Here is a 27329-nt window from a genome sequence, read left to right on the forward strand (position 1 = left end):
TTCGTTGGGACCAAAGTGCAAAACGATGACAGTAAATTGTTGTCTAAGCGGCACGTTCGTTAAATGGTAGGAAATACCTGATGTGGATAGTGTTTTTTCTGTGTCCAAGCAGAAGACGAATTCAGTTCTTTGTGTGAAAAATAACCAAAAGCCGAAATTGATTTCGACTCGATGGCTGCTTTCAGGTCAAAATTTTGAAATAAGAAATCGAATTGAGATACGTTCGCTTCGTAGTGTTGTGATTGCCACATTTGCCTACCACGCTTGAAATCCTGGGTTTGATTCCTGACACGGTGAACGTGAAATATTGTTTCAAAAGTGTTTTTGCACTGCAATATTTCATTTTTTCTGCACTCGCACCGGAAGCCGACTGATCACCGAACCTTCCTGTAATAAAAATGATCCGAATACTATGCTATTCGAGTACTAATGCAGTACCCTGTGCACCACGGGTGCGCGTAAGAAATAATAATGAAAGTAAGTGGATGCGTTTGCTAACTAATGCGCCGATATTAGTGCATACAGCACGTCACTGGCCCATCTCTGCCTCCGCCATTATTCCTGCTAACAACTTATATCCCAGGCAAATTGGACCAAAAGAAGTGATCTCGGGTGGCGGGTCCGCTAATGAGGAGGGGTGAGGGGGAGGGTGGAGGGGAGTTTAATGGTTGCTTTTGGCGGTTTTCTACAAAAATCTCCGAAACTATTACTCTTACCGAAAAATATTATTTTATTTATTTTTTTATTTTATTTTATTTGAGATTTTTACAGGTATTACATAAACAAAATTAGTAGAAAAATCTTAACAATGCTAAAGCCAATTAAAAAAATCCACTGTAAATATAATGACACATAATATATAAGAAAAGACGTTAGTAATTGTATTTGTGTGACGTTTGTATTTATGTGTATGTGAATGTGTGTATGCGTGAATGAATGAGGGAGAGGATACATGTGCGTGTGGGAATGAATGAGGGAGAGGATGCGTGTGTGTGGGTGCGTAAGTATAAAAAAATAATTGTTTAAAACTTGTAAATTGTATTAAAAATGGTACAATAAAGAGCTTAGTAAAAAGATAGAAACCTTTTTGTTAAAATTCAAATGACGAAATGATATAAATTGTATTTTTTCTTTTTTTAAAGTATGTTAAATTTCAAAACCGTATTCTGAAAAAAAAAGCATTTTATTTTAAAATTTAACTGATACACATCGAATGAATAATGTGCGACGAGTCCTATACAATACGGTAGGTAACCACAAAATGCAGTAAATACGAAATAATGACAACAATAAAATAAGGTTTGATAATACGCGAACGTTGATTCAAAACGAACACACAAATGCATATTATATGCACCTACATAATATATAAATAAGAATAACATATAAGTTTAATAGAAATGATTCGGATTATAAAAATCAGGTGTCACAAACAGTTGGCCCAATACTTTTTATATTTTATACTTTTATTGTTATTATTGGCATTTCAATACCTCTCCATTGCAACAAATAAAGATCTAAATTACTCTCTAGGCATGAAATCTAGCCAGTCTGCAAACATTTTGAGAAACTCAACTTCGGTTGATTGAAATCGTAAGTAATATATGAACATAAACCTTTTTTAGATCCTCTGCCATAAAATTCTATTGAAAGTACGCAGTATTGCAGAATCACCGACGATATATTTTTTTGAATTATTTTTGAAAGTGAAACATGGAACTGGCAGAAGAAGGATGAAAGCCGAGTGAACGCGGTTGAAATGAGATCTCTTAGACGAATGTGTGAGAAATCAATGTACGACAGAGTTTCGAATGATGAAATCAGGCAAGAGTGTAAATCTGAGTCAGGTTTAAATGATAAGATTAAGAAAGGTTCTCTGAGATGGTTTGGTCATGTAGAACAAATGGACGACGAAAGAATGGTCAAACAAGTAAATATGGTAAAAATTAACGCTAACGTGAGACGAGGACGACCAAGGACGACCTAGCATGATTAGATAAACCAAAATCGAAAGTATGATCAAGTCAAAAACAGGCAGAACCGAAGGGCATGTACGACAAGATGTATGAATGTGGAGGAAGCTAGAAATGTATGCCAGGACAGACGTGTGTGGCAGTTTTTTCTTTCTGCCTACCCCTACGGGGAAATGGCGTGATGGTGGTAGTAGTAGTAGTTATAGACATTAAGTTTATGAATAATATGTTAGATCAATAACGATGCAAAAAATAAGTGGACATAGTAAAAAAATTCCAAATGTCTATTTTTTAGTTTTTTTTTGTACAAAACGTGTTTATAACACGATTCAACTTGTATCTACGTTAGTTTTGCATTCATCAAATTAAATATAAAAATGTTTAAAAGCTTTTAACAGTTTATTGTTACTTAATCTTTTTAAATATTCGTAAATAACCACTTACCGACTATTCTTTGTCTACCAGTTTCGAGACGTACCCGTCTCTTCTTCAGAACGCCAATTAAACCATCGTGCAAAACTCACTTACCACCTTCATCATAGTTGTGAATCAAAAATATGGAACCAACACGACGCGCATTTTAAGAAGGGTACGTCTCGAAACCGGTAGACATAGAAAAGTCGGTAAGTGCTGATAAACAAATATTTAATAACGTTTGGTAAAATGTTTGACCACAACGTTAATGCCTAAAATATTAATAATAATTTATTGTTATTTTAAAATATTTTTTTAAAGCTTTTTGTTTCTTATTTACTTATTGGGTGTTGACATAAAAAACATAAGTTACGTCTTTTTTTTTCCAAATTTAAAAAAATGGTAAGGGTTTTACGTTATTCGTAAGAAATTTTTCTATTTTACAAGATATTGTGTTTGCTTTTACGTTACATATACTATTTTATTTGATAACAAGCCTTCAAAATAAAATGTCAAGTAGACGGAAGTGCGCATTTTCGACACATTCTACTGTTCGCGTTGCTGCCAAAGCTGCTCGCGATATATGCACAGTGCATGGAGAGTATGCTATGAACTATTGAATTATTTGCTGTTTACTTAGTGAAGGAGAATACATTATCGACTGATTTGTAGTATTTTTTTGCTGTGTCCTCTAGTTACATTTATTTGGAAAAAAACAGACAGAAAAATGTGGAAAACGCGAACAGAAAGACATGTTAAAAAAGGTTTAATTAATATTTTCAACTTTTGGAGCACATTTTTAAGATTGGTAAAAAAACCGACCGAACTTATGTTAACACCTTAAACACATTGAAATTATAATTGAAAATATATTAACTTACTTTTCAAAATATGCCAATGTGCTAAAGATTTATTTCATATGTTTATCAAAATTACATACAACACTCTAATCTTTACTTTTTGTAAGTGTCATTAAATAATAAATTTTTAAACAAATAAATAAGGAACATAATATTCACAGATCAGAGATAAATGTAATATGCTCGTATATTAAACAAATAAAGTGACCAAGTGTTTCATTTATCTTGACGAAAAATTGCGCCAAAAATATTTTCAGAAATACAGAAACAAACATGTTAAACTGATGGAACATTCTAAATTTAAATTAGCACCTATTAGTCATTTGAAATCAATATGGCAGTGGTTAATAACTACAAACAAAACCAAATATATTTCATCTTAAGCAATCGTAACCTTTAATTAAACGAACCAGCTATTAAATTTATTAACAGCTATAATTATAACCTTACTTGTGTAACCCCCTCGGCCCCGAGATATTTATTCAGGTTTATTTCCAAAGAATAATTAGCATTTTATTAATTGCTGGTTATGGGGGCTAATGTGTTGAACTAATACCCGCTATTTGGTTAAGTGGGTTAAGTAATCCATGCTTGGAAGGGTGAGGAAGTAAACAAATAAAGAAATTGATATTTAATAATAAACAGAGGCTTATTAGATAAGAGAATATAGAATTGTACGAAAAACGTATTTATTTTATTTTAATCATCAAGTACAAAGAATACGTACTTTAGCACACTTAGTGCTGAAAGCAGTACCTCCCGGCTGGCCAAAAACAGACTGTGACAGTCAAAAGAATTGTTGGTCAAAAATATGTACTAAAAAATAAAACAGATATCGAAAGATACTCGTACATACATGAAAAAACCTAAATAAGTAAAAACAACCGCTGTTTTTAAATGGAAAGATAAGGTTTACACACAATAACTTAAATTAAACAACTTTGTTTTTAACTACTAACTTTTTGTTTTTAAAATTTAAAAATTTTATAATTTAATTTTTAAATTTTTAAAATTTTAAATTTTTAAAATTAAAATAAAAATTCTACGAAAAATGTTTTTTTTCTATTTTTTACTGAATGTATACTTAAAGATTTTTACATTTATGTAAAGTCTACATGGCCGGTTTTCTTTTTTACAATCCAAAATCTCGTTTATTTATCGTAGCTGCTCCAAATCAAACCTACTTTGTCCCCGTAGGTATTTTTAATATAAAATTTTGTGGCTGCAAAAAAAAACTTTTTGAAACACTGTTTACAGTTTTAATGAAACATTTGTCAGTGTGTAGGTAATATGTTTATGTACCTTTTATTAATATTCATATTGTGTTAGTATCGTATCAAAATTTTGAATCGGTCAACTTTATTATGAAAATCCCTCTTTCACTCCTACACTCTACAAATAATTAAAAAAAAAAAAAAGGTTTCGCCTATATACAGTGGTAGAATACGGATAGGAATACAGTCTGTATTATTGTGGTAGAATAGGGATGGTATTTCCATCCTTATTCTACCACTAAGTCTAGGCGTAACTTTATACCCGGTTTTAAAGTAAGGACCATATAATATGTGCAACATACTAATTAGAACTGTCTAGATTACCCTTTGAACAGTGAAACAATGAGTGATAGTGGCTCGGCGTATAATCATAATACTAATAGTCGTAGAAATGCTAAAAAAATAATATTTTTAATTCAATTAAACAAATTTATTTCACAAAAACACCAACGGTGATTTGAAGTATTAGAAATATTTGAAAAAAGCGACTGTCTGGACTCATGGTTGCTCTGATTGCGAAAGGGTAATTATTCCTATTTTGAAATAAAGCAGTCTGTTGATCTGTCTTTATTGAAGAAACGAAGAACTGAGGTGGACTTAATATGTATTTTTAAAATACTTAATGCTTTAAGTGATGTCCCATCTCCGTTGCAATCAATGTTATTTCATCTTCACAACCGTGTCCCCAGAAGTCAAATCTGCTATTTATCAAATCTTCTAAGAGCAACTTTTGTTTTTATGCCCCAATGTTCGGAATGTGTAGATTAGTCAATTTGTTACACAACTTGGAATTCTTCGGGATAGATAATCAGGTTTTTTGTAGATCTCTTTGCTATTAACACAGTGAGGGATGAAGATGGATCAGCATGGGTAAGCTCGAAGTCTAACATGTTGATCCTGTTTAAGAATATATTGTATACCAATATTTTACTGCCCTTGTTTATGTTACAAAGTTACGTGTTTTTTTGTTTTTGCACATGTTTCTTGTACATGTGCTTATTCATACAACTGTTTTAATTGGCTTTAACCGTATATTTAATAAATAAAAAGTCAGAATAATGAAATCCGATAATATCATTTCGGAAATATTTAAACATTGATTTGATATTTTTAGAACGAGGTTCTTTAATTTCGTACTAGCATTTTTTTACACTATTTTAAATATCAAAGAACTACAAAAAACAGACATGTCAATTATTTTAAAAAATTGGGTAGGTATTCAAGTATTTCATCTTTTCAATTTAAATTTAGATTCCAAATAGAAAAAACGTCGTTTTTATCGACACGCAATTTATCACGGAAACTACCAATCTACTATTAGAACAATATTGTTCGATATTCAAATTCAAGCTGATCAGCGCGCGCGCCAATACATTTCCCGCTCTAGGCCTAAAAAGCCGCAGCGAATCGCAGCGCGAAAATCACGACTTTAAGCGCCCGTCTCAGTCCAACACACGTTCTATCGTATAAGGCCATCCTTGTCCCGTGCCTGATGGAGGGTTTCGTTATTTACGATAACCAGTAATTCTCCGACTGAGCAAGATTTACAGGGCAATTATAAAATGACTCATAAAAATTGATTCATGAATATAATATATTTTAATTTTTTAATGTTAATTATTTCAATGAGCAATGGATACGCTTCAAGTCAATTTTCGAAAACAATCGTAAGATTGTTATAATTTTTAATGGCAGATGAAGAATATAGTTTGATGCGTGAAATAACATCAGAACCCTGGACGAGTGTATTCGACTCGTTGGCTACTCAGGTGATTTTGAACAAGAAAATAAAGTGGGAATAAATCCACTGTAGTAAATAGGTTAGTGTGAGGTCCTGCTAGGTGTGACTCCTGGCAGGGTAGATGAATTTATTTTTTTGAGTTGGATCTACAGAGCAATTATTCTTTCTTCCTAGAAAGAGGCTTAAGACCGATCACACAAACTTCAATGCAAAAAAAATATTGAGGTACGCTGCAACAGAAGTTCCAATGAAGTGCAATGTGCTCCACTGGTCATAACAAAATTACGTGATTTGAAAAATAATGGATATATTATGATCGCCCTGTACTTCTGGCTTAAGAATGATGTAATTACATTGAATGTCGATCGAGCAGCGATTTAAAGTTATTGTACCATTGTTAATGTTATAATCAATAATAATTAAATTAATTAATTAAAAGCGTTCGCTGTAACGATCTTTAAATAGCTAAAAGTGAGCTTTTAAAAGATACTTGTACGAACTTGCGAGCTTCGTGTGGTATACGTGCCAACTTAGATAAGTTACGTGGTTATATAGGATATAGGAATGGCACATGGTATTTTGTGATAATTAAGAATTATCATCCCGCAATGGAGAAAATGTAATTTTCCCTTTTGCAAAAATGACAACAATTAGTAGTTTCAATGTGTTTTTCAGTTTTTAAAAGCGTTTTATAGAATTTCACTCACATAATTAACGGTTTCTGTTCATTTGATTCACAAAAATCAACGGATGGAGAAGTTAGAGAACGATAAAGGAAAAAAAAACAGTATATTTAATATGTCCATTTTGTAAGCAGACAACACCGGATTTCACTCGCCAAGGAGTTGAAATTGAACCGAATACAAACAGATGTACAGAATCTGATAAAGAAAAAGAAAATGATAATAAAAACAAAACGAAGTGACAGTTCAAATAATATAAACGATTAAATGATAAGTAATTAAAACAATGCTCATGACACAAATTAAAATAAAAGGGGAGATAGTAGAAAGGGAATATACGGAAAGTGATAAGGAGTGGTGGAGGATGAAAAAAGTAAAGTGGGAGTTTAAAATTGCATTTGATTTGGTGACGAAAAACAAAGAGCAAAAAAAAGACAAAACGTCCATTCACCATTATTCTGAATTAAGCTTATGAGTTATTTTCTGTTCATATTTTATGGAGTGTTGAATATACCTAGACTATCGAAATTCTTGTTAAATGTTTCACAAACATGAGAGATAGTAGAATGTTTCCGATGATTGATAATAATAATAATAATAATAATCATAGTTTATTAACAAAATAACAATTACTTTATCAACTACATATACATTTAGGTAATAGATTTCTCTGGATCATGTCTAGTCTGCCTCACTAGGTACAACCTATTTTAAGGCAGATATTTTAATGCAAAAATAAACAATAACATTACTACCTACTAGTTAATTTACTAAACAATTATACAATATTAATGTATACCATTTATTATTTAATAATGTATTTCGAGTAAATTTTCTTCTAGCTTAAGCGGCCACTTTACACACCGTATAACATTTTTTCTTTGTTTTTGATGTATATTATTTTGTAGTCGTACTGCAATATTTTTTTGTTTTTTTTTTTTTTAATATGTGTAAATAGAACTGTCTGTAGAATTCGTCATTCTGTACTCTTTGACATACCACGCTCATAGACTAATTGTATGAAAAACAGTACCCTAGATGGATACAGAATACCATATTTTTATTTTATTTTTATGTATTAATTTTTTTCAGATTATAAAGAAAAATATATATTAAAAAGAATGTGACCTCACTGGGGTGCCGAGAACACTTAAAAATATTATATTTTTTTACATGTTAGAATATACAAATTATAATATATAATGAAATATATAAAGATATAATAAAGCCTGTATTTAGGCACAACATTATTGTAAATATAAATAAATATGTAACTTTGACTCATTCATAATAAATGAAAGTTTTATAATTTATTAATTTAAAACATTATTCAATAAAATACCAATGTATAGTTTCAACTATTTTTCAAAATAAAACGTCTTACATTAAATCAAAATTAAAATAAAATTCTTACAATTACCCCTACAAATATTTTTAAATAAGGGAAGGCTTTCCCAATACACCTATAAAGTACATAATAATATGTACTCAGCATACCTTATTTGATTATTAATTACATTACCATAGTTTATATAGAAATCCCCTATACTTGCTAAATACCCTCATGAAGTTTAAACACTATTAAGCACTTTTATAACTAAACTTAAATTATTGTTAGAATGCAAGGAAACTTTGTAAATATAGCAGTTAGTTTGACAATGTCATAACAAAACGAAACGCGTCACATTATACACTCTTGTACATAAAAAATAAAAGTAGAATTAAATCCAATAAAGGTATTTTATTATGGATACCTTACCAAATTTAACCATTTATACTGTTATCTAAACTCAAAGCGTAATTTCATTAATTTTTTTTATTTTTAATGGTAATCATATTTTTTTTTATTAATATTTATAATTCCCTTTTTATTTCGTACGTTTTTTTTAATTTTACATATCTGTTTAAAAGAAACATTAAAAAAAAAAATTTTGTTCAAAACAAATAATGTTCTTTCATTTACTTATCAATCTCATATTCTATTACGCTTAGTTTTACTTTTTATTTGAATTGCGCGATGACTTTTTGATTCCTATATACCTTTTAAAAAGTTTATTACGCTGTTTTTTTTTAAATTTTACTTATGTTATTTTTGCGAATGACATTTGTGCGCATTGAGAAATTAAATAAATAAATAAAATTGCCATTTTGCCCAAGTATCAAAACCCATATTTCTTTCATTCGTAAGCACTATAAATGTCTAGACTTCTGTTTTCCATTTTCAAAATACAATGTTCTTCATCTCTGCCGTGATACATATATTACATAAAAAACTAAAAAAATGCCCGTTACGCAGTATGTAAATTATCCAATTTAAACTGTTAACGAAACGTCAGATATCTTGTAAATTTTTAGATTTTCATATTGCTTCTAAACAATATTTCACACAACTGAAAACTTTTAAGAAATGAAACTAATATTTGAATTACATGTATACTATATAAATAACAATTTGAAAACAGTACAGTCCTCCTTGGAACTGGTTATCCAAGTGAGGACTCTTAAATGAATTTCGTTTGCAAAATGAAAAAAAAAATAAAAAAGAAATAATATTTATGATTAATGCCTTATTTATTTTGTAATTGTCTTATTTATTTGATTGAAAATGTATTCAAATACACGTTTCAGTTATCTCAAATAATGCCACTCAAAATCAGAAGTGCAAACTTTATTGCACTTTCAATACACGAAATCAGCACTCTGTAAGTGTTTATTGAAGCACTTAATGCCTTGAATTTTGCACTTGAATAATGTGCATTGAATGATTTTAACCCATTTCAAAGAACATCTTATACTAATTTGAATAAACAGACATAACTTGTTCAAATAACATTGATTTTGATTTCTTTCTTAACAGTGTTGGATATGATGAGATTTGTTATTCACCGACCTTAGAAGGTAATAACAATTTACAGCCTTTGGAAATTAGACAGAACGTATTCACTGAGACCTATCGGGTATGGAAAAGAGACCGATCTGCCTGGTATTCTTTGTTTTATAATATTTGACAGTGCTCTCTGATGGCTGGCCGAGATTTCGTGAGACTTTCAGTAACAACTCAGCTCAGTTATTCAAATGTCATATTACATTTTTAAAAAAACATATGTTATTTAAATGTACAAGTAAAGGTCAAGCCACACGTTGAAACTTTAAAAAAAATCTAACATCATGAATGTTTTTACAATTCAAGCAAGTTATTGTGTGTCCTGATGATGTGTTAACAAACAAAAACTAAAAGGAGGATCAAAATAATTCATTCAGCTGTGTAAATTTATTAAATTATATCATAAACAAATCATAGCGATAAAATCTAAGTATTAATTTGAAATAATTTGCAAAAAAACTAAACAGATTGAAAAGATATTGTTTTTCTATGAGAAAACTTTTTTTTGAAATTTCATAAGGTAACCAAAACACTTTTATTGGATTTTATTCTACTTTAAAAAAATAAATACATGTGACGCGTTTTGTCTTGTTAGGACATTATCAAACCAACTTAAATATTTACAATGTTTTCTTATGTACTAAGAATAATTGCTGTTCAATAATATATGTAGGTATTTACTGTTTAATGATATGTATTTTATTTTTTGCACAACAACAGGCCAGGAGGCCCAATTACAGTTATTAATTACACCACAGAACACCCAGGCTTGAGAAAAATCACATTTAAAGCTTTGTGTTCTAACCGGGAATCGAACCCGGAGCCTACCGTGTGTGAGTCAAGCGTCTTGACCACTACACCACGGAGGCCGCCCTATACAAGTATTTAGAATTTTATGAAACCCCGTAAGGGTCGTATAAGCATATTAAAAGGTCCACTTATGTTATATTTCATTTGAATGGTGTAGTCATTACGGTTTGTCAAATTTTTTGGCCGATTCAAGCTTAATTCTGTACATAGTTTTAAAATAGGATTTTCTATTTTAAAACTGAATATTCATATTATATTATTATTCATTGTTTTATCTGGTTTTGTTGCCATCTTTTTATAATTTGTAAATAAGCAACTTGTTTTCACCCAATAATATCATGTCTTGATAGAAAAAAATGAAAGAGGTTACCAATTTTCATAATACAAATTTTCGTATAGGAAATTACATTTTACTTTGCAGACATTTAAAAGTGATGTTTTATTGTAATCGAGGGCCAGGACACTGGTGATATTAGTGTGATATTAATTTATCCTTAAAAGGGTTAAGCTAATCCTTGAAGGCCCGTAAATAGCCGATGATTAATGCCTGATTTGATCCGGACAGGTGTACAGTGGGTAAATGAGATGTCCGCCAGCCGCGGCCGTTAGAGGCCACACGCCTACGGACGAGTTTATTTGGCCGGGTATACACGGATACGATATAACATTACTTATTTGGGGGTTCATTACGCCTTTTTAGTATTTATTATATTTAATCAAAAAAACATTAAACAAGTATACGTTTTATATTATCCGTGTTAAGGCAAAAAAATAATACAATTCTGTGTGTAAAATAGATTCAAAACAAATAAAAATCCCTAAACAGGAAATCGAGCGGAAATAAGTCCCTCGTAATGAAGTGGTTGGTATACTCTTGCGTTCAATTTCTGGCAGGATGTTAGACGTTTTATACGTGGTTTTAAATTTTAAATTTCATTGTTAGTAGACTACCACTTAAAGCGTAAGACTGATTACGTTACCTCTAAGGTAAGATTTATAAAAATGTTTTTTTGGTTTTAAATTCATTCAATAAATTGCAATAATTAAGGTATTTTTTTACACTTTTATTACATATTACGTTAATACATAAAGATAAAATAAATAGTAGTATTTCTAGGTCTCAAAACGTAAGTACTCGACCTAAAACAGGTGGTTATACGAGTATCTTAATTCTTAAATTTAAAACAACTACTGCACAACATCATTATACTTACCGAGGAATATTTTTTTTAATGAATTGAACAAAGATAGTAAAAAGTACAGTCAGGAATACAATATATTTAAGAAAAAAGTTAAAAACTACATCGATAATTCTTCTTTATGTAACACTGATTAAAAACATTTTTTACATCTTTTTTTGTAATTTATTTATGTTATTCTAAATATATTGATTAAAATAAAATAATCTATTGTAAGACGTCACTCCCCATTATGTACACAAGAATTGTTTATTTCTTTTATGTAATGGGAAACGTTAATGTAAATATATGTATTTGATTAATGAAAAAAATTGTATTTAGATGTAATATTGTATTTTTATTTGTTATTAAATTTTTTTTTTTTAATATTTTGTTTTTTAATAATGCCGTTCTTCTCCAAATAAGAGACAAGCTTTTGTGTATGAATATGGATGTATAAACATAGGTGAAATGGTGAATGTTACACAGTGAGTAAAGTGGCCACTTAAACCAGCCAATGACAGGTCATAAGCCCTGTAAATGCCTAGACTTCCATTTTCCCTTATTTAAGGTATTCTCCATCCCTGTTGTTATTTGTTAATATGAAGAGGGACTTAAACTGAGTTATTATAAATTTATAAAATAAAAGTAAAAAACATTGTCATTTTTCCTAGGTTATTTATAAATAATCCAGTTGTTTTTTTGCAAGATGTTTCTTTAACTTTATTTTCAATTTATTTATATCCCTTTACTTCTTGATTTCTTTTGGGAGGGCATTCAAGATTTTTTATGCCTAAAAAACGTAATTTTGCTGAAATAATTTAGTACAACATTTTGGTAAGTTGAAATTTTTTAGAAATCGCTAAGATGTGGTTGTGCAAAATTGTTTTCTTTGATTAACGAAATAATCTAATTATTCCTGTAAATATTGTCTACGTAAAGAACTTGGAATAATGAACAGGTCCAAAGCCCTGTAAATGCCTAGACTTCTATATACCCTCACGAACATATTTACCCTCTCTGTTGCAACAAATTTCGAATGAATAAAATGTTTTTGTTGAGACAGTTGATCTTTTTTAGTATTACTTAATGAATTGTCCTCTGTTCTGCATTTAAATTATTCATTTTGTCATTATACGCTCCTCCTCATTCAATAATCCCATACTAAAGTTATAAGAAACAGAAAATTAGTACACTTTTTTAATGCTGTCTTTGCTCAAATACGTACGTATATTTTTTGTTGGTTTTACTAATTCGGTATTATGATTATGCCGTTTCATGTTGTGATCAATTTTTGCACCGAGATACTTAATTTATTTTTTAGGATTTAATATTGAGCACAGATCATGAAATGGAAATCATTCGAATACATGGCAATCGGAATGCTTATTTAGAACATCTGTTATTTCAGTGTCCATTTTTCAGTTTACAACGCCATAATCTTGAAGCAGGATGCAGGAAAAATGGAATATTCTTAACAGATGTCCACACTGTCGTTAAAAGTAGTTATCACGCGCCATTGTTCTTGGACTTTGCAACAATAGTGATTGGACCCATAAAGGTGATAAACCGAAATCAGTGATCGAACATCCCATTTTCAAGACAAACAAAAACGAAATACAGGGGTCCAAATATAAATAAAAAAAAATTAAAAAAGAATGCTTATACGGAGAAAAATTATGACCACTATAAAATGGTCTTTAACGTTTGATTGAAAAAATTTTTTTAAAGCATTTAGTTCAAAGTATTATTGTTTTTAAATAGATACACAAGTATTATTTTTACACACATTTGAAATGAAAATTCGATTAAAATGTTTTCAACGACGGTAAAAAATACTTAATTTGAAGTAAGTTTAACGTCAGATGATTTATTCATTGGACCACTGGTTCATCGTTAAATCTGTTATCTTTACAGGTCTCTACACCTTCTCGTGTGCAATCCCGGAGCAAATTCTTACAAAGGTCCCTTTCTACCTCTACCTACCCAACATTATCACCTCCGCGGAGCGTGGGATTTAATTTATCCCCTCTGGAAGGAGAAATACATAAATACAACACGTTTAGTATACCTATTTGCGGGTTATCCAGTATTTACAGCCGCAATGCGAAAATGTTTCATTTCGAGGGTTTAAACAAGTAGTTAAACTATTTATGACACAATTGGTGCACAGATGTCAAAATCCTACGATCCAAAATCGACTGAGGCATGTATTGACGATGAAATCAAGAAAAAGGTGCTGCGTTGGTTTGGACACGTAGAGTGAACGGGCAGTCAAATAACGGCCAAAAATATTAACAATCCGAATATTAAAAGATGCGGAAAGTGAAAAAGACTGAGAAAGACACAACATGACCAAATTCAACAAGATGGCGTGCGTGCACGAGAAAATGTGTAAATTTAGGTACAGGAAGTGAGTTCTGTATGCAGACAGTGTTGTAACGATCTTCTTTGCCTACCCCTACGGGGAAACCTAGATGGTTTGTTTGAATTTTATTATTAATATTTAAGAACGAGTTTCACAGCAAAAAAATAGTTTAAATAACATTTAATAGTAGTTATTTTAATGAGCCCTATTTCATTATTTCTTTTTACCAAGGTTATATTTTTTTTAACGAAGAAAGATGACTTTTACAAAAAATAAAAAAAAACCTTATCAAATGGATTCTCCGTTTCTATTGAAACTTCAAACAAGCATTTAAAACATCTCGGATAAATCAAGTACTCATATTTGTCTAACTAAAATATTCGTGGCAAACCCAGCTACCATCATCATTGCCTTTATGCACTAAATGGTGCATAGGGCACTGCATTGGTACACCAATCGCAGTGAATCTTGATCGTTTTTGTTACATGAAGGTACGATGGTCAATCTTACGCTTCAGGTACCAGTCCAGGGACTATGAAATATTTTAGTTGAAAACACCCTTTTTAAAAAATATTTCAAATCAACCATGTCGAGAATCGAACCCGGGACCTTTTGCATGGTGGGTAAATGCGCTGACCATTACACTAGGAAGGCGACAGTTATTCTATAAAGTATTATTTTTTAAAAGTATTTTTAGGCATTTTCAGGAAGTAGAAATAATTTGGTAGAATTTCCCCAGCATCAATAAAAGCTTCATCTATTATCAACTAATGGAAGAATTTACGAAATACGAAAATTCAAATAGGCGGGGCGGTATGGTGAATGTTACACAGTGTGTTGAGTCATCATTTAAACCTGCCAACAGGTCACTAGCTTACAGTGACTGGACAACCATATCCTCTTTCAAAAAAGTACTTTATTTCCCTAAAAAAAGAAGAAAGAAGGAAAAGTGTATTTCAAAACTTTTGAGATTAATTTAACTTCATCATTATTTTTTATCACAGTGGTGCATTAGGCACTGCGTACGAACACCAACCACAGCATATCTTAAAATTTAACGTTGGATTTTTAAAAATATGTTTTGTTTGTATTATTCTTATAAGGACTGGACTGAAACATTTACAATTTAGGGCCATAACTTTTAATTGCCTAACTGCAGACGCTCTTTTCTGCAGGGTTTTTTTATTTATTTAAAGAAACAATTAATATCAAATAAAAACAACAAATGAAAGTACTATAAAAACAGGGAATCCGTTTTACGCAATGAAATATAAAACTAATAACACTGTTTTTAACAACAAAAACAAAATATGAATATCATTTTTCGCATACTGAAATAAAAATTATTAAAAATAATTTTCACTTTATTTTAATTGACATGAAGGTGAGATGATCAGACTTACGCTTTAGGTGCCAGTCTAGTACTATGAAATATTATAGTGTAAAAAATATCCGGTACATAACATTATCAAGAGAGAAACAGTTTCAAAATTAAAAGCAAAAACTCACAAAGATTTTCTTGTACGTGTTCATTATTTTATACTTGTTGATTATCACAATTTGTCAAGTGAGAATAATTTATTTAAATAGTTGACGTTTGTTAGCATCTTTATTTGCATAATCTCAGATATGTCGCTTGATGAATCGCGGAAGAATTATAAAAGTTGATGAACGTAAGTATTAATTTAGTTTGAAAATTTACACCTGTCTTAAGATCCTTCTAACTTATATAATATCTGTAGGAAAATTTATTATACGTCGTCTTGCATAAAGAATGCACTATCCCCAAAGAACACCCAGGAATTGCGCGGATATTGTAAAGCATTTTTTTAAAGGAATAGCTTGCTAAGCTTCTAATGTAGAGGCATTTCAGTAGGGGAGAATGAGAGGGTTTAGAAGGAAGTTATGAAAAACACACCACAACACCGTGTGACCAATTGAGAAAAAAAATATTTTAGGGAATTCTTTCTCGTAACTGACGAGAAACGAACCCGTGGTGCTAGTCTTATTTATTTTAAGAATGCTCAAATCGTCAATTAAGTAGGTTCTAAATTTGCTCTAACAGGAAGATTGTCATTATTAACAGACAAACTCGTAAGTTCTACCAGAAAATGCACTTCCACAGCTATTTCCTTCATAAAAACTTTCTCTATTTCTATTTAAATATCTGTCGATCACATCAGCTCCTTAGCTATCTTTACAAATTTGAATACCTTATATGACACGTTTATGCAAAGTAATGAGTTTAAAAGACTTAATTAAATAGTATTTTATATAAATCAACTCTATTAAATTATTTAAAAAATGGTTAACGGTAACTTTTGTTAGGTTATTTTTATGTACCTATAATATACATTTAAATTTTTATTTTGCTGTCTACTTACTTGTTCTTTACTTTTTGAATATTTTTGCGTAGATATAGGTACATTATGTTTATAATACAGTTTTAGGGTTGATATTTTTAACAAAAAAAAAATGTATATTTTAATTTGTTTTTTTTTTTATTTACCTTTAATTAAAAATATACCTACTTGTCCTTTTTTAAAAAACATTATTCTAACCTTCATTTTTTTACGTCCATATTTTTTTTGCACAATATGTTAGCGTGTTTATTGTATGAAACCACTGACTCTGTTATAATATTTACATTTGTCCATAGTCCATATAAACTTTTTGATAAATATTTTTTCGTTTTCCTACTATAAAGATATTATTTGAAGTATTGATTTCTACACACCATGTATTTTTTGTATGGTAAAAGGCACTTTGTGCCATTTTCATTAAAATATAAATAAGTTTAAATATTCATATTTTACATTAATGTGTAAACTAATCTCAAATTCAAATATGGATACCTACTATTTTGGTGTGACTGGCAAATATTGTCGAAAATAATTATTTAAAATCTCTGTTTTTGGTATGTTCGGGTAAAGATAATCTCATATAGATATGTAAGGAAGATAGAAAACGTGCGGAAACTGAATACCGTAACATAAAAGATGAATATTTTTCGTAATAGCGCCGCGCCATCTCGCTCCGCGGGGCGTACGCTTAATACGCGGCATCTCTATCACCTTCCTAACGTGTTTATTGCGCGATATGATACTGTCGCTCACAGTCACCGTAAATTGTCGACAAAATTATCGACTCTTTACCCTAAAACATTTTTATTCAGAAAAGGAGATATAAGAATCTGAATCGTAAGGCGATACGGCCGTATCGGGTTACCTGGCGATATCGAGACGTTGTGACAAGGTGCCACCTATCGAAGTATCAATAAAAACATTAGTTATGCATTAACACTGACAGGTGATGGCCTTTGTGGATAATTTCGGCCAGTGATGCGTTTAGATTTGAATTTAAGCAATAAATATCCAACGAAAAGATAGGAATAAGATAAGTTCTGTTTCAGGAATATGGGCGTCCGGTTTTATAAAAAATAACGTGTTCGTTAATGCGACCACCGATTTCGAAACCCGATTTTTTTACAATAAAGAAACTATAATGGCGTGTATAGATAGGTGTATTGATTGACTTTATGTTTTTATTGAAAATGACGATATTTATCCATTTATTTGGTTTACAAACAATAGTACACAATGTACAGAAATATTTTAATTTTAAAAACGACACTTATGTTTCATCAATTATATGTCAACACTAATAATATAAAATTGACAATACAAACGGCTAAAATTTAAATAAAATAATTGTAAAAAATTATTCATAAATATAAAACACATCTTACGTGTACATAAAAAATACACGTTAATACAAATGAAATACGCATTTAAACGCAACGAACAATGTAAATTTTCAAAATTAAATTACAGTAAAAAATTGGTCAATTAATATAAAACTTATAAAAACAAAAAATAAAATACTAATAACATTTGCAACGAAATAATCCAAGCAATGTAAGTTATCAAAATTAAATTATTGGATAAATGAAAATATTCATATGAAAACGCATCTTGTATATACTTTTTATCCCTAAACAATTTATGTTCATTGTACTATACGACGTTTCTTAGGCATCCAGAGATGGATATGTTCTCATCATCACTATGGCAGCATCATCTGCATGGCATGTGATGTTAATGACCTTATCTCCCTTAGTAGATTCATTACTTTTTATTTTATTCTTAAAGGCGTTTTTTATATATTTATTCTGCTTGTGTAAGAAAAGGTTTTCGGCGTATATATTGTTGTGTTATATTTAGTTATAAAGGTGCTAAACTTGCTTTGTTTCTTTGTTGTTCTCAATATGTGTTATTTTCTAAATGTTAATATTATTTATGTCCCGAATTGAGTTGTTGTAACTCCTGGGAATGTAATTTAACGTATTATACTTGTAAAATACTTTGTGCTGTATTAAATTATAAAAAATATTAAAAAATGTGGAAAATGTCGATCTCTACATTTTCAATGCGGTTGTATAATCTGCATATTCTTGTTGAATTGAAGAAAGGCACATTATTTTTAAACAAATCTATGTAGAATGTTTTTGGGTTCCTTAAGGGATGACCATTACAAACAATAATTTTTATATAGCTTGAACTTTCCATCTAATATAAATAAAAGTCAGTTACCTTTCTTCTAGTTTTGGACGATGTACAATATACAAAATACATTCATTTCTGAACACAGGTATGTAAATTAAGTTATATGTAAGTACATCTTAGGTACATTTAATATATGTATGTATAACTACCTAAAATTTTGAATACCTACCTACGTTATATTATATTGTAAAGTATGTTCGTATAATTTTTTTTATCAACAAACATAACTTTAACAACATAATATAGTTTTTATTTAAGTTTATTTATGCGAACCCCATTTACCCATTAAAAAAATAAATGTTATTTTAAATGAAGAATGTTTTTCATGTGCGTATCTTTTGATTTATATTTTATTCTTCAGTGCAAAAGATATTGATTTTAGTTTTAGTCCGCAAAAGTACTATTTTTTTTTCTAGAAGGTGTAAATAAATAAACGGATGGCTAAATGTTATTAAATATTTGTAAAAAACCAGTATAAATATTTGTCGCAAGAGGCAAAATTAGCAGTTCACAAAGGAGTCCTGGTCCCGACCCTGATGTATGGGAGCGAAGTATGGGCTTGTAAAAATAGGAATGAAAGAAGGCGGAATGCTGTCGAAATGCGGTATCTCAGTCGAATGTGTGGTAAAACTATGTACGATAGATGCATAAATGTCGAGATCCGTACATTATGTAAGGCTGAGATAGGCATTATCGATAAAATTAAGAAATGAGCTCTTCGTTGGTTTGAACAACAATGGCTAGTGAAATAACGGATAAAAATATCAACAATAAGAATGTTGATGGATGCAGAAATAGAGGAAGACCGAGAAAGACATGGCATGACCAAATTCAACAAATATTTGAAGACGGAGATGTCAAAAGTCGGATTAATCGGTGCTTGTGCATGAGAAGATGTATAAATGTAAAGGAAGCAAGATATGTATGCAAAGATAGAGTGACGTGGCGTTCTATCCTCTCTGCCTACCCTTACGGTGAAATGGCGTGATGACGAAGAGACGGGTACGTCTCGAAACCGGTAGACATAGAAAAGTCGGTAAGTGGTTACATAAAAATATTACGGATAGCTCTTTAAAAATATTTACATGTCGCGTATTTATAACAATAGTGTCACTAAACAATGCAACTTTGTTTTTCGAGTTACCAAATAACGTGATAATCAATAAAAACATCATAAAAATATACAAATATAATATTCCGCATAATTAATGTATCTATGTAAATATTACTTAAATGATTGCGTATATATTCCTGTCTTAATACAAAATCATGACAAATCGTATCGTACCTATATTCATATACTTGAAAAATTAAAAATATAAATATATTTTGCGCATGTTTTTGAACTAATTCATTTTCTAAAAAAGTACTTTTAATTTTAAGTTATAACGACATTGCAGTGTAGGTATACGGATCATCCGTTGCATGAAGGAAAGGTGATCAGCTTTACTCTTCAGGTGCCAATCCAGGGAAAGTAATTTATCGCAGCGAACCGCCATGTAACAAATGTTTCATGTTGACCCTGGCAGAAATCGAGCCCGGAATCTCAAGCGTTGTTGGCGAACGCGCCAACCACAAGACTAGTAGGGGGACTTATTGCCACTCGATCATTTTTAATGATTTTTACCTGAGAGTAGCAATTGAGTCGAAAATGCTCGTCCAGGGTTTTGGTTCTATTTCACACACATAACTTTATCTGCCCTGACACAGAACCGAAATATCATAATCATCATTCTTATTTTTTTGACATGCAGGTAATATGGTCAGTCGTACGCTTCAAGGACCCAGTTTTTGGACTAAGAAGTATTCTAGAGTAAAAAACACCCTTTTAAACAAATATTTCATATCAATCATGTCGGGAATCGAACCCGAGACACCTTGCGTGGAAGGCAAACGCGCTGACCATTACACCACGAGGCCGAAATATTAATTATATAATGTCATTTGATTAATAAATATGTAACTCGTATTTCAGCCAATATAAAAATGTTTGGGAAAAAATGCCTCGATAAAAGGACAAAACAATATTTAATTTTGTATTAGCTCTGTGTCCAGGCCAATACAGTTCTGTGTGTGAAACAAAACCCTGGACAAGTGTTTTCGACTCGACGACTGCTCTTCGGTAAGCATCTTGAATAAAGAAATCGAGTAGAGGTTATTCCGCCTCATTGTATAGTGATTGGCGCGTTCATTTACCATTCTTGAGATTTTGGGTTTGATTTCTGGCAGGGTGAACGCGAAATATTGACTTTAAAGTTTGTTACAGCAACATATCATTGTTCTTGAACTGGCACCTGAAGAGTAGGACTGATCACATTACCTTCATCTAACTGATGATCGAAAAACGCTGCATTTGGTTTACCAATACAGTGCTCTATGCAACACTGGGTGTGGAAAGAGAAATGATGATGAAGAGATTTATTTACTCTTTAGATGTACTTCAAAGACCCAGAACTGGAGCTTAAAGCGTAAGATTTATCTGTTTATGCTTACTTATGAATGCATCTATTCGTTGAGGTTAGGTGAGTTACAAAGAAAAAACTTCATCTTCATGTGAATCCTCGTAATACCTTTTTTAAAAGATTGTGTTACAAAGTTTTCACTCGCAAACGAGTGGAGGCATATAAAAAAAAAAAAAAAAAAAAAAAGTGGGTGTTAGTTTATTCAATAAAAACTTGGAATAGAAAAATAGCAGTTATAAAAAAATTTGATATAAATGTATTACGCAAGAAAAACATATTAAGTGAACAAATATAATCATCTTACAATCGGGCTGTGGTCCCGTGGTTAGTGTCTCGGACTCACGGATTTATCTTATTATTATTATTTTTTAAATCTTACCATTTTTCAACCGATTTTTATTAACGCATCATCGTTTGGACTTAATGATGCATAAGGTACAGCAAATGCAGGTTATCTAGTTACATGAATATGAGATGATGATTCTCACGCTTCAGGTACAACCACAATACGGCAAAAAAGATGGCAGTGTAAAGTTGTTTTTTAAAAATACTTTCACAGGTTATCTGGAATTGATACACTTTGACCGAGTCTAAGATTTTAACCCCGTTCTACCACAACTAGTTTCCTATTTTCTTTTACGTTATTTGCGTACTTAAAATGCCCTCAAAATCAAAATTATTGGGACCATTCTCTGTTTCATAAAAACGCAAATAGTGCATTTTTAAGGAGATTTTATATATATTTTTTTTGAATATTTTTTTAGTGATAATAAGCTTTCCAAAAGAAAACTACAAAAACCTTTTATTTTGGATTGTTTAAAAACGCTAAAAAATAAGTAGTCTTACGCAAAAAACCACGCAGTATTTTTATATTTTTTAAATTATTTTTACATCAGATCGTGATCGTGAATATTTTAGAGATTCCAATGTAAAATTTTATTATTCATTTTCGCTGGAATAGAATGAGCTAGTGTCTACTTCTTAGAATGTGAAAATTATGAACACTTTTTTATGTGAGCGTTATCAATGTTTTCCTTAATGTATGTTAATATGGTACTTTAACATCAGCTCAGTCAATAATGCTGCTCACCCCAGGAGGTACCTTATAATTTCATTGCCCGCTTTTGTATTTCATTCTTTATACGTCTAAAATATACACACAACCAGTAAAATAAGCAATAAAAATATCTCGGAATACTAAATCTGCTACAAAAATTAGAATATTTTTAACGTTTTTCAAACAAATTAAATTAAACAGATCCAATGAACAGCGCAAATGATTAAAATGGCAGTAAATTATCAATTTAATGGTGATATTAACTTCTTGGTTTCATTGCGATTAAAAGCTGTTTTCAGCGCAGTTAAAAGCAATTATTATCTCATTTAGTGTGTTAATTTAGTAGGCAATCATATAATTAGTTAGGTACATATAATTTCATTCAGTAAAGCAAATGAAGAAAACTTTTTGTTTCCACATTATTATATTGTAACCTGCTATCAATAAAATTGAGCAATGTTATGCTAGAACTGCCGTATGCTAGGTACAAGTCAAAGAATGGTAATAAAGAAATGATAGTTATAATTTTGATGAAGATATTTATTGATTTACCTGTGATCTCTAAGATGATCTTGTCTTCTAAAGGCTTTGCCGCAGATGTCGCAGGAGTAAGGTCGTTCGTCTGTGTGAGTTCTTTCGTGGATCAGCAAGTTGTAGGACTTGGTAAACTGCCGGTTGCAAAACTTGCAGATGAACTGTTTCTTCGGTCTAGGAGTTCCGGGAACCGCTTTCTGCCTAACTCCATTACTGGCGTGTGATGCTGGAGGACTAGGAACTGGAGTCGTTTTACTGATGCTGGTGGAGGTCGATTGAGGAGGTGATGCGGCGGCAGAAGACGAACTACCCGACAGCTGTTGATGGTACATCGCGTTCATAAGTAAACTTGGATAACTCGTGTCTATAGGTGACGTCGAAAGTCCGAAACTCGGTAACGATTTAACATTGTCTAAATGATTGTCCAACGAGAAATCATCATCATTGTCTAAAAGCGCTAAGTCTTCTTCTACTTCCTCGGAAAGGTCTACGTCTTCAGCTGTCAGAGCGACTGACTCGGGGGTGGAAATGTGATCCGCAACGTTAGGAGAAAATGATCTAGCTTGCATTTCTAATGTATCGGATTCTGATATTTTGGCTCCAGATGCCGCAAGTTTAAGAATGTCTAATTTTCTAGGCGGCGATGGCGCTAAGATATTTGGCACAGGTGCTGCAAGTCGCTGGAGAGTTAAATACGATTCTAGCGCTTGCAGGTTGAGCGCCGCTGCTGCTGCCGACGAGGGCGGGAGGAGAGCCGCCCTCTGTAGCGAGCTGACCATGGCACTCTGCAGAGACAAAACGACGCCTTGAAGTAAGCTCTCTTGTAGGCGTGCAGCCGCGTCCATGCCACCCGCTTCGTTCTTCATCGCGGTGTCGTTCACTTCTAAAGTCATCGCGGAGTTCGTCTCTTGATTCTTTCCGTCCAGGATCTGGAGATTGTTCTTGAGCTTGATGATGGCGCTCTCGAGCTGGTTGGTGGACTTCTTGGGGACGTCTTCTTGCATGCCTGGTCTGTTCATCTCTCGCGCCTTGCCTGTCCCGGGCCCCCGCCCCGGTCTCCCATGGAGGGCCGTAAACTTCCCGGCGCACTTTATGGTGGTCGGCGATAAGAGAGGCATAAATCGTAATAAAATCCAAATAAAGCGACGCGATATTGATTTAATGCTCTGGAAAGGGCAAACAGTTAACGATCGGGCGAAGAGCCGGCTGGTCAGTTAGACGGATGGATGTTTATGGCCGATTTGGGTTTAGTTATAAATTACTCTAGAATATGCTTCTAACGTGTCATCTCCGATATAATCAAAGTTAAATCAATGTCAGAAAAGTGTTTTTGATCGCGTACCTTTTACAATCTATTGAACAGCATCGACGGTATTTATTTTTTCACTTGTTTCGAAATGTCAACTTTCGTGAGTATCACCACAAGACATGAATGTTTATGTTTGAACACTGTCCGTATTATATGATGAAGTCCGGGTATGGGTGCACTGTTTACGATTCACTGGGAAAGGCGCAGATTAGGTTTCGTAGTTCGCAGCGCAGGTAGGTTCGAGAGGAAAACTGACGTACGTCCAACGCGCAAGCGTGACGCCGGGTGACTGAGCGGGCGAGTGCGCACGCGCCCCCCGCCAACCGCCATTACACATTTTCAAATCGTTTCATATCCATTTCAAATTCGAATGCAGCAATGAAAATGTTGATTTTACGGCATCCATGGATCTTCCATAATTACCCGTGAATGTAATCTGGTTTCAGATTATCTCTGGTTACAATAATTGCCGGAGAACGGAGTGCTTATACTTGTTTCTGTCCCACTATTTTATATTCTTTTGTGTACGATTCATCGGGAAACTTTAATGGTTTAATTGAGCGTAATGATTGGATTCTTGTTAGAAACTGAACATTTCATTATTGGTGTATATATTATACAAATATATCGTCGGGTCAATACTTAAGTCGCGAATGTGCAAAAACACCATATTGAGATATTGGGATTTGACGTTTAGAACTGGTGTCATAAATCTATTTATATTGTTACTTAACTAACCTCGTATGGTTAAATATCCAAAAGAAAATATTAATTAAGAAGATTTATATGAAAATTAAAATATTTGAAATTTGACTCTTTTTTTTTCGCATTTCTGAATTTGGGATTGCAAGATTTATTGGAAATACATTATTTGTATTTTTTGTTGAGCTTTTGTTTGGTGTTATAAATAATTTTCCAAAAATTTTTTTTTCTAAATTTTATTAACAACTATTGAATAAATTTGGCTTCGTAGTGTAGTGGTCAGTGCGTTTACCTACCATGCAAGAGATCTCGGGTTCGATTCACGATATGATTGATATGAAATATTTATTTAGAAGTGTGTTTTCACACTAGAATAAATATTTAGAAATAATATTTAATATTTATAAATATTAAGAAGAGTACCTTCATGTAAAAAATGAAACCATTAGGTAAAGAAAGGAAATGACGATTATGGTGATTTTATAAGTTTACAAATTTTGTTTTATACCCCTTGATTTATTTAAAAATAAACTAAGACTTATTATTTCTGGTTGCGATACGATCTCACTTACTATTTAATGATGCACACTCCTGAACACTTACTCCCACACTAATACACATAAACACACATCTACACCTACTCTCATACAAATACACATAAACACATCCCTTTCTTGTAACACAATTTAATAATATGTATGATTTTTATTTAGAAACCTTGCTGATCTGTCTTTAAACTGTATTTTAAAAAAAAATGTTATTGTATCATTGTCGACTGTTTGTTTCTTTAAAATAAATAAATAATTAAATTTAATAAAATTTAAATAATTTAAATCTATATTTTCAAACTAAAAAAGAAGGACAAAGAATTAAAAAAAAAAAAACACGTCATATGGACAGGGACACTGAAATCGAGAATTGACCAAATTCGGAATATAGCGTAGTAAATTAGATGAACAAGTAAAAATGTATTCAACGCCAAAGTCCCGAAAAAAAATCATATTCGCGAATTTGGCATTGCATAATAGGGAGAGGGTACTCGGTGAGGTTGGTGAAATGATAGGTGGTCAGATCTCGGTTCTATGACCCAATTTCAAATTTGTTGTTTTGGAAGTGTGAATTCAAAACAAACTTTTGCACTATATTTAACTCATAACTTACGAAAATGCAGATTCGCGACATTGGCATTGGCACGACGATATTTTATTGAAATAAAAAAGTATTCACAAAAATACCTTATTCTGCTCATGGGCGAAATAAAACTTACGTTTTTTTCCTGTAGCGCAATCACAAATAACGATCGACGTGCTTAAAAAACATGCTAAGCATTTGAGCGATCACAATGAACAATAATGAACATGCTTAATTTATCGCAGTTATAATTCAAAGCGTGTGTAATCTCTAAGTCATCCCTCGTGTCGGTTTGTTTTTTGTTTTTCTCGTAAATAAATGCAGTCCATTGGCGAAAAGTCGACGAAAAAATTGCATTTACAAAATAGTAAGGAGAATCTTATAAAAAAAAAGTGAAAATTATAATTGTGACTGCTTTTTTGGGCTGCAGTTTTGGAATATCTTCCATATTTACACCGGTAATATTCAAATATGTGATTGCGCAGCAGGATTACACGTCGCAAAACGTAAATATTTTGACATTTAATATTAGGTGTTCACGGATGTTCTATTGTGATCGCGAATACGATAAACAACCATGGTGAGAAATTGTTATCACGTCGCTTATTAGCACGTCGATAGTTATTTGTGATTGAGCTACTAGCACTGTCCCAATTCATTGCCTGGATAGGCTGTTGGGGTGGCTGTTCCCGCTCTTAGGCTGTATAATCTTCGGTTCTGGGTGTCACTTTCATCTAGGACGTTTCTCTCCAGGATTTTGAAATATTGAGATTTTGGAATATATATACGAAGGCGGGTATATTGCCTTAAGGTAATTTCTTCCAACCGTTTAGTTTGAAAAAATTACAAGTACATGGACATATTCTAGGTAATTATGCAGTCTTACAATTTTTTTCAAAAAAATAAAGCAAAAAATAACTAAAGAAATGCATATTATCGCCCTTACTTTTTAACTTATACTCGGACAAGATATTTAAGAATGCTCTCTTTGATGTCAGAAAGGGAATAAGAATTGACGGCGAAATTATCAATAACATCTGATATGCTGACGATACCGTTATCCTGGCTGACAACGCATGTGTCCTTCAGGAACTTCTTAATAAAATTGACGAAGCTGGTAGAGTAATGGGCTTGTACATCAATGTGGCCAAAACAAAGATGATAGTGTTTAGCCGAAACCCTCACAATAACGCTGTATTGCGAATAAATGGTCAAACAATCGTGAGAGTGACTAACTTTTAATACCTCGGCAGTCGAATAACTTCTGATCTGGATCCGGATAAGGAAATTAGATGCAGAATAGAAATAGCACGATCAGCATTCAATGGCATGAAATCATTATTCTGCAGTGATAGTCTTAATTTAAAACTGAGACAGACGATGG

The 27329-nt window shown here is 31.8% G+C and overlaps 1 protein-coding gene across 1 annotated transcript in view; it reads right to left on the reverse strand.

Moving 5' to 3' along the window:
• LOC148277480 (uncharacterized) overlaps positions 1-24577 on the reverse strand; it is a 31015-nt gene extending 6438 nt beyond the window's left edge. Inside the window, exon 1 of the mRNA XM_088232837.1 lies at positions 22822-24577. Coding sequence (XP_088088963.1) covers positions 22822-23921 — 1100 coding nt within the window. The 5' untranslated portion in view covers positions 23922-24577. The remainder of the gene's footprint in view (positions 1-22821) is intronic.
• Between the last annotated feature and the right edge of the window lie 2752 nt (positions 24578-27329).

Source organism: Micrasema longulum, unplaced genomic scaffold (genome assembly GCF_059751315.1).
Source record: "Micrasema longulum isolate JH-2025_06_02 unplaced genomic scaffold, ASM5975131v1 h1tg001027l, whole genome shotgun sequence".
NCBI classification, from domain to species: Eukaryota; Metazoa; Arthropoda; class Insecta; order Trichoptera; family Brachycentridae; genus Micrasema; species Micrasema longulum.